The 13,927-nt window shown below is 55.2% G+C and overlaps 1 protein-coding gene across 3 annotated transcripts in view; it reads left to right on the top strand.

Moving 5' to 3' along the window:
- ABLIM2 (actin binding LIM protein family member 2) overlaps positions 1 to 9,118 on the top strand; it is a 190,650-nt gene extending 181,532 nt beyond the window's left edge. For all 3 annotated transcript variants that reach the window (XR_009210479.1, XR_009210478.1, XM_058430059.1), the window contains one exon: positions 7,339 to 9,118. Coding sequence is in view for 1 of the 3 variants with exons in the window: in XM_058430059.1 (XP_058286042.1) it covers positions 7,339 to 7,452 (114 nt within the window). In the remaining 2 variants the exon portion in view is untranslated. The remainder of the gene's footprint in view (positions 1 to 7,338) is intronic.
- The last annotated feature ends 4,809 nt before the right edge of the window (positions 9,119 to 13,927 follow it).

Raw genomic sequence — 13,927 nt, 5'->3', positions numbered from 1 at the left:
ATGCATGGGTGGACAGGTGAATGGATGGATAGATGGATGAGTGGATGGATGGATGGGTAGGTAGGTGGGTGGATGGATGGATAGATAGATAGATAGCCACAGCCACATACTAAGGAATTTATTTTAAGAACTTGGCCCACACAATTGTGCAGGCTGGCAATTCTGCAATGTGAAGGGCAAGCCAGCAAGCCGGGGACTCAGGCAGGAGTTGATATTCCAGGCTGGGTTTCTTCTCTGGGAAACCTCAGTATTTACTCTTCAGGCTGTCAACAGACTACATGAGGTTCCTGCATCATTGAGGGCGATCTCCTTTTCTTGCAGTCAGCTGACTGTCAATGTGAGCCACATCTACAGCACACTTTCACAGCAGCATCTAGACTAATGCATGACCAAACAACTGGGCCCCACAGCCCAGCCACGGCAACACATACAGCTCAGCCATCTCAGAACGCAAGGTGGATGGGTGGAAAGGGACTTCTTGTCTGGCCCGAGGCCGTCCCGGTCCGTGGCTCGTGAATTCGCACTCTGAGACCTTTCTGCTTGTTTGGCAGGTCAGGGCTGAGCAGGAGAACAAGCCTGTAGCCACAGGAGTTTTTGTCAATTGCACACTTAGTCATAAATGCCATTGCTCTTAGGCTAAAAACCAAACTGCTTAACACGGTCCAGGGCCCTGCAGGGCCTATCCTGTCCTCACCTTTCCCGGCTCAGGTCCAGATACCTCAGGTTTCTTTTGTTTTTTTCTTTCTTTTTTTTATTTTTTCAAGACGTAGTCTCGCTCTGTCACTCAGACTGGAGTGCAGTGGCGCAATCCCAGCTTACTGCAACCTCTGCCTCCTGGATTCAAGTGGTTCTCCTGCCTCAGCCTCCCGGGTAGCTGGGACTACAGGCATGTACCACCACACCTGGTTAATTTTTGTGTTTTTAGTAGAGACGGGGTTTCACCATGTTGGTCACGAACTCCTGATCCACCTGCCTCAGCCTCCCAAACTGCTGGGATTACAGGCATGAGCCACCGTGCCCAGCAGACACCTCAGCTTTCTTATGCTTCCTCCAGCAGCCAAGGCTCCTCCTGCCCCAGGGCCTTTGCGCCTTTACACATGCACTTTATTCTTCCTGGAATTCATTCCCTCACCCTACACACACACACACACACACACACACACACACACACACCACACACACACACACACACACACAGAGCAAGGGGAGCAGCTCATTGCTGGAGTCCTGTGGTTTCTTGAACTGTCCTCTTCCGGGCCCTGAGGCCAAATGCACACCAGGGTTTGCTCAAGCAGTGAGAGACCAAGTTGTTGGAATGTGCCTGAAAAATAAGGACCCCACAGTGAAAGAATATCTCCTTTGTTTAAACTCATCCAACTGGTCTGATGAGAGGGTGTGTCCTGGTAGACTGAGGGTGACCATAGGAGGTTTGGAGCCACATGGGTGTGTCTGAGAGATGGGTTTGCACCAGAATCCCGGACCTTAAGGCCTCCCTGGCCAAGACAAGGAAGAGAAACACAAGCAGAACTGTGTGGCTGGGAGAAAGCGTCGGGAGTCAGGGGAGTGGCAGGCAGAGGCCAAATGCAGGGACCTCGTAGGCCAGGACAGCGGCAGGGGAGCCCCTGTGGCGCCACAGCAGAGAGCAGGACAGGCAGCGGAAGCTGGAGGTGTTGGGAGGCAGCATTGTAGAGGGGAGAGCCCAGATTCAGATTCACAATGCAGACCAGACATCTTGTCCCTCAGTGAGGATGGGACAGTGCTGTGAGCAGACAGGCCTGTGCCCACCCTCATGGTGCTGAGAGAAGGTCAGCACTGACTCAGCCTTGAGGGACACAGCATGGCCCCAGGGCCTGCTTGGTGAGCGCAATCCAGGAGGGCCTCCAGGAGAAGGGGATACTTGAGTCAGGACCAGTAGGATGACGAAGAGCTGCTGGTGAATGGGAGAGGGAGCACTGCGTGGTGCTTCCCCTGGGCTTCCACGGCACACCATGCAGCACAGGAGTGGAGGAGAGGCATGCAAGGCTGTGGAGGGGCAGGGCCCTGGGGCTACCTGACAGCCACATCATAGCCCCACTAAGCCGCTGTCCCCTCTGTGCCCCATAGGCTGTGGAGGAGGTTCCGGGGTGTGGAGGGAAAGCTCGCCTGGAGGGGCAGTGGCCACCGTCATTATGACAGTGATGTCACTGGAGGTCTGCGGGACCTCCTGCTGGGAGGGCTGGAGCTTTGTGGCCTGGGCCTGGCTTAAGCGAGACTCACCCCTGTATGCAGGGCCTCCTTGTGCAGGCCAAGGCCGCGTGAGCCAGTGGGATGCACCACGAAGCCCAGGCCTTGGGAGAAAAGTGGCCCCTTGCTGGCCCTGGGGGCCCAGGCTGAGCAGAGCTAGGACCGGAGGCCCACCTGGTCAGCCAGCCCTGTGCTGGTACAGGGAGGTGGCTGTGACTGGTGCGCTGTGTGGAGGAAGGAGGTGTCAGAGTCCCTCCCAGGGATATCTCTGAGCTTGGTGGGGTCGGGGGAGCTGGGAGTACCCTGAGGGGACTTAGGGCTGGAGGTCGGTAGGGGGGTAGGCCAGGGCAACCTGTCCCTGATGGAGTGGAGGTGGCACAGGTCCCTGAGGCTTCACCGCAAACCTGAGATGGCCCTGGAGGTCCAGGTGGAAGGCAGGAAGTAAGGGTGGAAGAAAGGTCAAGCCACCTAGCCTGGCTCCCAGGTCTGGCTCTGCCGCTTCTTGGCTATGTGACCTTGGGCAAGTCACACAACCTCTCTGAGCCTGGGCTTCCTGAGGCAGCCCCCCTGCCATGCTGCAAAAATGCCGCCCTGCAGGATGTTCCCTGGGGAAACCAGTGCACCTCAGCAGTGAGGCCCCCCCACCCTCAGCAAAGACACTCACCCCAGGCTTCCTTCCTTCCAGCTGTGCTTGTCCTGCTCAGGCCCTGGGGGTGAGGTGCACTCCTGCGGGGCCTTCAGGAACCTGGGGCCAGAGGAGCTGGCTTGAGGCCAGAAAGCTGGCCCAGTCTCTGGGGTCAGCTGGGCCTCACCCACCCTGCCTGCCCTGGCAGACCCATGGAGAAAGCCTGCCTGCCTCTGGCCCTGAGTGAGATTGAATGCCAGTTCTGCAGCTGGCCACAGAGTAAAGGACCTTTGAGCCCCTCTCACCTAGGAGGCAGTGGAGACTCAGCCAGATGAGGTGTGACACTCAGAATCCCACAGCTGGAGCCCAGAGTTATGAACAGACCTCCTGCTGGGGACAGCCCCTCATGTGACCCTCACCCAGCCTTCCGGATACCCAGGCAACCAAGTTCTCTCACGCTGCAGACAGAAAACAGGACTGGAGCCTGCGGGGAGGTGGTCCCTGCCAGACCCCTAGACCCCTGGCCCCAAGTCCTGGGCTGTGTAGACCACATATGAGTGGCCCGGCCCAGCCCATGTGTGCGGGACACCCCGGGCCCCTCCCTGTTGCTATGGTCTGCCCAACCAGGCTGCTCCCCAGGACCTCTAGTGATGCAGCGTCCCAGTCCCAGTGCCGCACTCCTGGAGAAGGTAACCATTCACAGCAACTTCAGAAGCCACCCAGATGATCCCTCCACCGCCCCCCCCAACAGTCATCCCCAAGGGTACCTCTGCTTCCCACACCCATCTCCCAACACCCTGCCAGCCTTCCTGCTTGCCTGCCAGCTCCAAGTCTTCCTCGAATCGCCCTCCCCAGAGGCTCCCACAGCCTGGAGCCCATGGTGTCATCCTCACACCTGCCCTTCTCTCCTTTCCCAGCATGCAGGGCACGACTGCCCACTGTCCGCTCCCTCTCCACTCCTCCCTCCTCCAGCAAAGACCTGACCCCATCTAAACCCAAGAGATCACCCACTCACCAGTCCTCCTCCCTTTAAATATGCGATTGCAGATGGCAGGGGGCACTGCCCAGCCATCCTGCCACTCCACCCCCTTGACACCTTCCCTCTGCCCACCAGCACCTTTCTGCCCCTCCCTTAGCCTCCCCCAGCAGGAAGCGGGAATGTGGCCACAGGGAGGCCTGCCCCAGGCACCAGCACTGAACTCTCCTCTCCCTTCCTGTGTCAGCCTCCCGTCCTTTACATACTTACTTATGTGTCAGTTCACCACCCCAGCCCACTCCTGCCAGGGCCCTTGTGTCTCTGACTTTCCATGTCTGGAACAAGGTCTGGTATCACTGGGTCTTGGATCAAGCTAGGAATGATTTTCCTTTTTCGTTCCTTTGATCTCATCCATCTTGATTGTTCCACTGTAATTCAGAAGATGGCGATTTGGTACCTGTAAGTGCAGGGCTGCTGTCTTAAATGACACATTGAGTGTCAAATGTCTTAAGAGACACGGTCTAAAATGACAATTTTAAGGGGCCGGGCGCGGTGGCTCACGCTTGTAATCCCAGCACTTTGGGAGGCCGAGGCGGGCGGATCATGAGGTCAGGAGATCGAGACCACGGTGAACAAAAAATTAGCCGGGTGGGTGGGGGCCTGTGGTCCCAGTATCGAAGGTGAGGCAGAAGGGTGAACCGGGGGGGAGTTGCCCAAGAAACCCTGATCTCAGCACCACACAAGTGGTTCATTTCTGGCAAGCACCAGGATTCTTTTCCTCTTTGCAAACTCGAGATAGCAGCAGGCGGCCGAGGGCCTCTTCCTGGCAGACTTGCTGGATATGCTCGTGTGTGTGTGTGTGTGTGTGTGTGTGTGTGTGTGTCAGAGAGAGAGAAAGAGAGACTGACTCTGAGCCCAGATTCAACTAAAACATGGCATTCTGGGGGATTTCCTGAGTCCCTCCTCCAGATCACCCCAACTACTGGGGCTCCAAAATCCAGGGCATACGACACAGATTTGGTGATTTTTGTGAAATGCATGAATGGCAATGGTTTACACTTCTCATAGTTGACCACATGTCTCCACTTCCATTTTCTCTTTTGCTAATCACAGTGATTCTAATATAGCACTTGAGTTTTTTGTTTTTTGAGACAGGGTCTCACTCTGTCACCCAGGTTTGAAGTGCGGCGGTGTGATCACAGCTCACTGCAGCCTCAACCCCCTGGGCTCAAGAGATCCTCCCACCTCAGCCTCCTCAGTAACTGGGATTATATGTACACGCCAGCACACCCAGCTAATTTTTGTAATTTTTGTAGAGATGGGGTCTCACCATGTTGCCCAGGCTGATCTCAAACTCCTGAGCTCAAGTGATCTGCCTGCCTTGGCCTCCCAAAGTGCTGGGATTACAGGTGTAATCTCACTACGCCCATCCAAATTGACCATTTTAACTATTTTATTTTATTTATTTTTTTGAGAGGGAGTCTTACTCTGTCACCCAGGCTGGAATGCAGTGGTGTAATCTCAGCTCACTGCAACCTCCACCTCCTGGGTTCAAGCCGTTCTCCTGCCTCAGCCTCCTGAGTAGCTGGGATTACCGGCATGTGCCACCACGCCTGGCTAATTTTTGTATTTTTAGTAGAAATGGGGTTTGCCATGGCTGGTCTTGAACTCCTGACCTAAGGTGAGCCACCCGCCTCGGCCTCCCAAAGTGCTGGGATTACAGGCGTGAGCTGCCATCCCTGGCCGATTTTAAGCATTTTAGAGTGTACCATTCAGTACAGTTCAGTGCATTCACAACATTGTGCGACCAACCCCACTCTCCAGCTCCGGAACAATCCAACTCCGGAACATTCCAGCCCCAGAACAATTTCTTCACCACAAGAGGAAACCCCATACCCATTAAACAGTCCCTCCCCATTCCTCTCCCCCCCAGTCCCTGGCGACCACGAATCCATGCTCTGTCTCTACGGACTTGCCTGTTCCAGACATTTCAGAGAAGTGGAATCATACACTATGTGGTCTTTGGTGTCTGACTTCCTTCACGGAGCTGGTGTGTTTGGGGCTCGTCCACCCTGTGGCATGTGTCGGAACTTCACAACCTTTTAAGGCTGAAGGCTATTCCGTCACATGGACATGTCACATTCTGTGTATCTGTTCGCCCATTGATGGCCACCTGGCGTGTTTCCACATTGCAGTGCTTTTGAGTGATGCTGCTAGGAACGCGGGCGACCATCATCTCTCTGAGTCCCTGTTTTCCATTCCTCTGGGTGTCTGTCCAAGAGTGGATGGCTGGGGCATATGATAACTCTGTGGAGCGTGTCGCAGAACTACAGGAAACTGCTCCCCATACAGCTGCACTGAAGCCACACTTTTCAGAGGGTAGCAGACGGGGATTCAGGTCAGAGCCTGGCCTCTTCCTGTCACTGGCCTTCTCCAGCCTCCTTCCAGTTCCTCCTGTCAGCCCCGCCCAGGCGAGGCAAGGGAAACGAAGGGAAGCATCCCTGTGGATGGAAGGTCCCAGGCTCCCTGGAAAGGCTCCTTAGGGGAGGGGACGCCTGAGCCAGCTCTGAGGGATGTGGGGTTTCTCAGAGGCTGCTGAGGAAGACAGGCAGGACAGTAGGGGTTGCAGGCCCTGCAAGGCAGAGCTAGAAGGCAGGTGGCTGCTTGGCAAGGAGCTCCACAGAGCTTGCGGTGGCTGAGGTCATACTAACAGGTGCAGCCAGCACCCACAGGTACATTCCACAGCCAGTGCTGACCTATGACCACGCCTTCCTCCCCACAGCTCCAGGGTGTGGGCTCTAGAGGACCCCATTACACAGATGAGCAGACTGAGGCTCCAGGGGCTAACTCACTCCTATGGCATCCCAGAAGCACTGGCATCCACGCCCTGACCGCCAAGCTGTGTGCCTCTCCACGGTGACCCCCAGATGAGAAGCTGGGCTCTGAGAGGCACAATGACTCTCTCACGCTTACACACCAGGGGCTTCCGGTGGAGGGAGGATTTGCCCCGGGCCTGGTCCGTGCCTGGCATCCTTGCTCACTGTCCGCACCACACCCTCCTGGGCTATGAAGTCCTGTGGGAAAACCTTCCACCTCCTGCTCTCGGATGGCAGCTGTGACCACTCACTGAAGTAACAAATATGACCACTGAAGGAAATCTATGAAAGCTCAGACGTTCACGGGCAGGTGGGGGTCCTCCTCTGGGATATGTTAATGAACTTGGTCCACAGCAGCAGATGCCTTTGTAGGAGTCAAGAGCGGAAGGTTCTGGCTCCAGCTCCACCACTGGGCGCTGTATGTCCCCTGTGTGTCCCTGGCAGGGTCGCTGTCCTCTGAGCTCAGTTCTTTCACTGCAGAGAGGGTGCCAGGAACCGCCAGTAGGCCGAGCACGCTGAGGGCCACCCCGTCCTCAATGCAATCCTGCCCCTGGATTGCTTGGCGGCAGCAAACTGCCCAACGGTGTCCCTTGCTGCATGGCTAACTGGTCCCTTCTGTTTTGCCTTTTTGTTTGAAGAGACACTTGTCGCCCGAGGAGTTCCAGGAAGTGTTTGGGATGAGCATTGAGGAGTTTGACCGCCTGGCCCTCTGGAAGAGGAATGACCTTAAGAAGAAAGCCCTGTTGTTCTGACGGCCGCCAGCCTGCCCCGCCAGTGTGTGCCGGGCGCCGAGGCGAGGGGCCCCTGGCGAGAACCACGCACACCCCTCCCATACACCTTGCTCTGGCTTCTCTGTGTCGACGGGGTGGGCGGGAGGGGGTCCCCCAGCAGGTGCGGCCCCTGCGCCTGCCAGCGACGTTCCTGCCGTAGTTTAGGGCCGAGACGGCTAGCTTCCCACCACCCTTCCCCGCTGTGGCTTGGTGTCAGGGAGAGGCTGCAGAGTGGCTGTGTCGGGCATCAGACAGAGCACACAGGTGGCTGCAGCCCAGCCCACCTTCCCAGTGTCCTCGAGGTGCCCTGGCCCTGGTGCTAGGCACGTGGGGGACAGAGGTGGCCGGGAGCTGTGAGGCTTGTTGATGACGGGTGCTGACACCATCATCAGCGGCGGGCACATGGCCCTTCGGAGCCTGGGCAGCCTGGCCTCACAGGCAGACTCGCAGACGGGGCAGCGAGTGTCCGGGACAGTGCCAAGAGTGGGGTGTGTGATTTTTGCAGGCGTCTGTGATGGGTCTCTTTAGGGACAAATGTCAACAAGGGACAAGACAGGGCACTTTCCGCCAGCGCCCGTCCATGCGCTGCGTTCCTCTTCCAGATCGCCCCCTAGATGCCTACACAATATCTTTAAAGCAACACAGAAGTTTTTATTTTATTAAAAAGTATAGCCTACTTAAACGCGAGATGACATATATAGAGTTTAATTTTACGGTCCCTCCGCAGGGGAGCGGCCTCCAGCCTTATTCTCCACCGCCCGGATCTGTGTGGTTTCAGTCTGTTCTTGGTGTGGTCCTCATACATACAGCTCCCTGTCTGGTTTCTTTGCTTTCTTTTTTCTTTTTCTCGTCACACAGGGAACCTTAAAGACAGACCCCTCTAAATAACACTTTGTGAATACATGTGAAGTATAGCCACCACTGTTTTCCTGGCTGTTATTTTTCCAAGTCTTGGAGAGAAAACATCCTCCTCTGATGGCCAAAGCCCTGGAATCAAGGGTCTCCACATATCCCGCCTAATACCCAACGTAGCCCTTGGTGCACCATCCTTGTGCTGTGGCTGGCGGTGTCTCAGCCTGAAACATAAACCTCACACGCCCCAGGAGCGATGTGCTCCCTGAAACAGACAACCACACGCTGTTAGGGAGAGAAGGATGGAGATAGGATGGAGACAGGATGGAGATAGGATGGAGATATGGCTCTTCTCATCTTGGAAGCCAGCAGGGCATCCCGGAGCAGGAGGCTGGCCAGGCTCCCCAAGCCAAGGCATTGGTGTCTGTCATTAGGCGTCTGTTAGGGTGCAGCGCCGGCCGTCACAGGATGCTGATAAGTGCACTGAGAGGTGGATGAAACACCAAAGTCTGTTTCCCCGTCCACTGTGGGTGTTGCCTCTTTGTGTGTGTCCCGATGTTCCTGCCTGTGAGTCGGCCTTACTCCGCTTCCTTAGCGCCCATGACATGCCAAGTCCCGTTTCGCACTCAGCTTCTCACCTGCCCGGCTCGGCTAGGGAGGGGGAGTTTTTAGCACCTAATATGCTTCCTGCCTTTGAGCGATCTGAGCCTGAGCAACTGGAAACCCCCATTTCTCGTTAGTGCAATGTCATATCTGATCCCAGGAAGCCTGGAAAATAAAAGACGATGCATTATAACTTGCGGAAGTACAAGATCACTTGTTATGAACTTGTGTGATTTTAAAGGCAAGGCCCCTTCTGCAAGCAGTGCTTGCGGAGGGCACCCGTTCCAGGCTCGTTGCTGGGTGTGCGCATGGGGCAGGTGAGGCCTTGGGGAGGGGCCAAGTGTCTGCATTAGGCCCCGTAGGACATTCCCAGAGGAAGCTTGCACAGACGCATTCCTGGACCCTCACCAGGGCCAGGCCTTCTGCTGATGGCAGTGATGAGGGAAACCTGATATGCACCTGCCCCGGAGGCTGGGGAGACAAAGGCAGCCAGGCTGATCGCTGCTCTGTGGAGCTGGCCCCAGGGAGGTCCCAAATACACCCCCAGGTCAGGGGAGTCTTTCTAGACAAGATGCTGCCCAAACTAAGTCTTGGTAAATGGGAGGTGAGGGAATAAATACCTCCCCAATAAGGGAAGGGCATCCCGGGCAGCTGGAACAGCAGTAGCGGAGGCACTGAGGCTGGAAACAGCCTCCTGGGTTCTGGAAAATTCGGTGGCTGGTTATGGCTGAGCACAGGGCCAAGGAAAAGGCTGGAAGGAAAGAGACTGCAGGCAGGGCTCCCACACGGGATCAAACAGTGCCCTGCTGGGATTAAACACCTCATCATCTCTAATATTATTCCAATGACATTCATGATTCTTTTGAACTTTGGGTCTTCCCCCAAAAAGCTTGTCCATACACAAAACCTGCCTTCACCGTCTACCCAGTTACACACTCAGAAATCAGCATTCTCCTTGGTTTCTTCCCCCGGCCCCAAAGACAACTGTCAGCAAGCCCTGGTAAGTGCTGCCTCCTAAGCATCAACCTACAGCTCTCCACCTGCACAGACACCACCATGGAATTATCCAGTGGGACATGCTGAGAACAGGAGGTGGCACTCTGACCCATGACCCTGGACATAGGTGTAAGCCTGGTCTGTCCCTGGCAGCCAGAACATGCAGGCACCCTGGCCACGCTCAGGCCCTTCCCCTCCTACAGCATAGCCTTCCTCTGCTGTCTGCTCCCACGCTTGCCTCTGGGCAAATCATGTCCACCCAATACCAGAGTGATGCTTTGAAAACATCAGTCAGATCACACCAAGCTCCCAGTGGCCTTCTTCCGTGGCCTCAAGAGCCAGGCCTTATGTGATCCCCACTTGCCATTCCTGTCCCCCCGGCCCCTGTGTTTTTCCCCATGGTCACAGCCCTGAACTGTGGCTCTCTCTTAGTTCTGCAGACACCAAGCCTTCCTTCCAGCTTTCACCCACGATCTCCCTCCTGGGGGAGCTCTGCTTCTTCTCAACACAGGGCCCCTCCCTTCCTTCTCAGTTCAACTCAGAAGCTCCCCTGTCAGACAGGGCCCTCTGCTGACTTTCCAAATTGCCACCCGTCCCCGCACTCCTCACGGTACCTCCTCATGCCCTCTGTGTATCAGCAGTTTCTTCTGTTTTATTTTATTTTATTTTATTTATGTATTTATTTGAGAGAGTCTCGCTCTGTCACCCAGGCTTGAGTGCAATGACGCAATCTCCGCTCACTGCAACCTCCACCTCCCAGGTTCAAACGATTCTCCTGCCTCAGCCTCCCGAGTAGCTGGGATTACAGGCGTGCACCACCACACCTGGCTAATTTTCTGTATTTTCAGAGAGACGGGTTTCACCATGTTGGCCAGGAATGGTCTGGAACTCCTGACCTCAGGTGATCCTCCTTCCTCAGCCTCCCAAAGTGCTGGGATTACAGATGTGAGCTACTGCGCCCGGCCCACAGTTTCTTCTTTCTCGCTTTATTGACCGTTTCCCTCCGTCAAACCCTAAGCCCAAGAGGACTGACGATTTTGTAACCGCGCTCTATGAACTGGGAATGTCTTTGGAGTATTTCGTAGCAAGGCTGGAGCCCATCTGGTTTCTGTGCTTTCCCCAAAGAGTCTCATGGCGTTCGTGCTTCTAGAACAGCGCTGTCCTATCACACTGCCTGTGATGACAAGGACATTCTACATCCACACTGTCCAACACAGCAGCCACCAGCGCTTGAAATGCAGCTGATGTGAGTGGAACAGAGATTTCAATGTAACATTTAGAGTTAAGGAGCCATGTGTGGCTGCTGGCTGGGTACTAGACAGTGCAGCACCCTGAGGACTAGAAACCGCTGCTGCCCTAAGCTGAGACATGCATGTCCACAGGCCTTGGGATCTGTCACTCTTGTCTCGCAACAAGTGTTCATTGGTGCCTGGTCTATAGAATCAATTGAGAATGCACTTGCTGAGCATGCATCTGTGCCTGGCACTGTCCTGGGTGCAGGGGTGTGCTTGGCACAGTTCTTGCCCTCCAGGCTCATGACGTCTGCCATCTGAACCTCAGAGCCCCAGGTTCTAAGCCAGTTTGGCTCAGTCTTCCATGCCAGTCTTCGTGTCTGACAGTGGCACCAACCTTCCTGAATCAGCACCAACCTGGGCCTGTGTGAGGAACTCCCGGGAGAGATGGGCAGGGAGACATCAGTGCCTGCAGGCCTCCATCCTCAGCCCTTCTCCCCAGGGCAGCTGTGCATTCCAAGCTACTTAAATCTGAACCAAAAGCTTCAGAATTCACTGCAGCCAGGCAAGAGAACGTGACAAATCTCACATGGGTCTTAGTGTTTGGTTCAAAAGTGACACATGTCACCTTAGCTAGTGGTTGGAACTAGTCACATGACCCTGCCCAGCTGCAAAAGGGTCTAGGGAGCACAGGCATTTGTCTGTCTGAGAAGAGGGAGGATGAAAACCGGGAGCAAGGCTTACCAACTACAGCCAAGGCTACAAGGCTGTCTTCTACTCCCCAAGTCCAAGCCCCAGTGCCTTCGGTGGCTCTTGGTGTGAACTCACTTGGAGCCCTCCCCTGCCCTGGCCACCATCCTCTGTGGGGTGAGCCATTCACTCATTCGTCCACACAGATCTGCATGCTGGCTCCAGCCTGGCCCCCATACCCCCCAAGTCTCTGCCATCTGCAGTGCCCCCTCCTGGAGGGCTTTTACCCACAGAGCGCCATGTTCTCCTCTGTGACCTGCTGTCCCCAGCACAGGTGATCAGATCAAGGATGGCCCCTGAGCCATCAGCAGAGTGGATCCCTAGTGGCCCAGGGCAACAGCTGTGCCCCATGGGGAGACTTTGCTCTATGTGGACTTTGATCTACCCAATCTGAAGCCCTAGTGGGGAGGTCATGAAACACTCAGGGAGTTGATGGGGGGTGGGCAAAGCAGGCAACATTCAGCCAGAAGCCTGAGCCAGCAGAGGCCATGGGTAAAGAGAAGAGGGGAGGAGAGATGCTCACCAGGAGAGGAGGAAGACGGGGAGCCCAGAGGACATCGAGGCTGGCAGAGTCTGGTGGACTTTGCTGACCACTTGGGCTGCACTTAAGCCCATCCTGCCTCCCCTCTGGGTTTTTTTTTTTTTTTTTTTTTTTTTGAGAGAGTCTCTCTCTGTCACCCAGGCTGGAGTGCAGTGGCGTGATCTCAGCTCACTGCAAGCTCCACCTCCCAGGTTCGTGCCATTCTTCTGCCGCAGCCTCCTAAGTAGCTGGGACTACAGGCGCCCACCACCACGCCCGGGTAATTTTTTGCATTTTTGGTAGAGACAGGGTTTCACCGTGTTAGCCAGGATGGTCTTGATCTCCTGAACTCATGATCCACCCACCTTGGCCTCTCAAAGTGCTGGGATTACAGGTGTGAGCCACCACGCCCGGCCTTTATTTATTTTTTATTTTTTTATTTTTCTGAGACAGAGTTTCTCTCTTGTCACCCAGGCTGGAGTGCAATGGTGAGATCTTGGCTCACTGCAACCTCCGCCTCCTGGGTTCAAGTGATTCTCTTGCCTGAGCCTCCCAAGTAGCTGGAACTACAGTCTCGAGCCACCACGCCCAGCTAATTTTTTGTATTTTTAGTAGAGATGGAGTTTCACCATGTTGGCCAGGCTGGTCTCAAATGCCTGACCTCAGGTGATTCACCCACCTCAGCCTCCCAAAGTGCTGGGATTACAGGTGTGAGCCACCACACCTGGCCCCCTCTGGGTTCTGAGTTAAGAACCAGCATGAGGAGAGGGATCGTGGCCCAGGGAAAGGATCAGTTTCCCTGATGCACCAGTCCCCAAATCCTGAAATGCAGAGCTTCTGGAATGACTGAGTTGGAAGATATTGCTCAGTGTATTTTATTTTATTTTTCAGTTATTTATTTATTTATTTATTTTGAGACAGAGTCTCACTCTGTTGCCTGGGCTGGAGTGCAGTGGCACGATCTCGGCTCACTGCAAACCTTCTCCTCCCAGCTTCAAGCGATTCTCGTGCCTTAGCCTCCTGAGTAGCTGGGATTACAGGCATGCACCACTACACTCAGGTATCTTTTTCTGTTTTTAGAAGAGATGGGGTTTCACTGTGTTGGCCAGGCTGGTCTTGAACCCTGTGCCTCAAGTGATCCTCCTGCCTCAGCCTCCCAAAGTGCTAGGATTACAAGCGTGAGCCACCATGCCCAGCCCCTGCTCAGTGTATTTTAGATCAGAAAAGTCTTCCACTGTGGCCCGCCCCCATCCTCACCCCAAACCTGGACCTAGGTCCCTCCAGGGTCGTAGCTGGCCGTGCAGGGTGAAGAAGAGGCGGCTGCATGGGACAAAGTCTGCTTGTGAGCCCAGGGACATGGGTCTCCAGGTCCACCTCCAGCCCAGGCCTGGGGCCTGGCCCGGGAGCCCCCATGGGAGGTGAAGAAGAGAATCATCACAGCAGGCATTTCTTCCTCTCTGACCACATGGGACCTGTTTCCTGAAAAGGCCGTATATGCAAATTG

This window comes from Hylobates moloch, unplaced genomic scaffold, assembly GCF_009828535.3.
Source record: "Hylobates moloch isolate HMO894 unplaced genomic scaffold, HMol_V3 SCAFFOLD_17, whole genome shotgun sequence".
Lineage (NCBI taxonomy): Eukaryota > Metazoa > Chordata > Mammalia > Primates > Hylobatidae > Hylobates > Hylobates moloch.
Note: the sequence above shows the minus strand (reverse complement) of the source record. Positions and strands in the feature narration are given on the sequence as shown.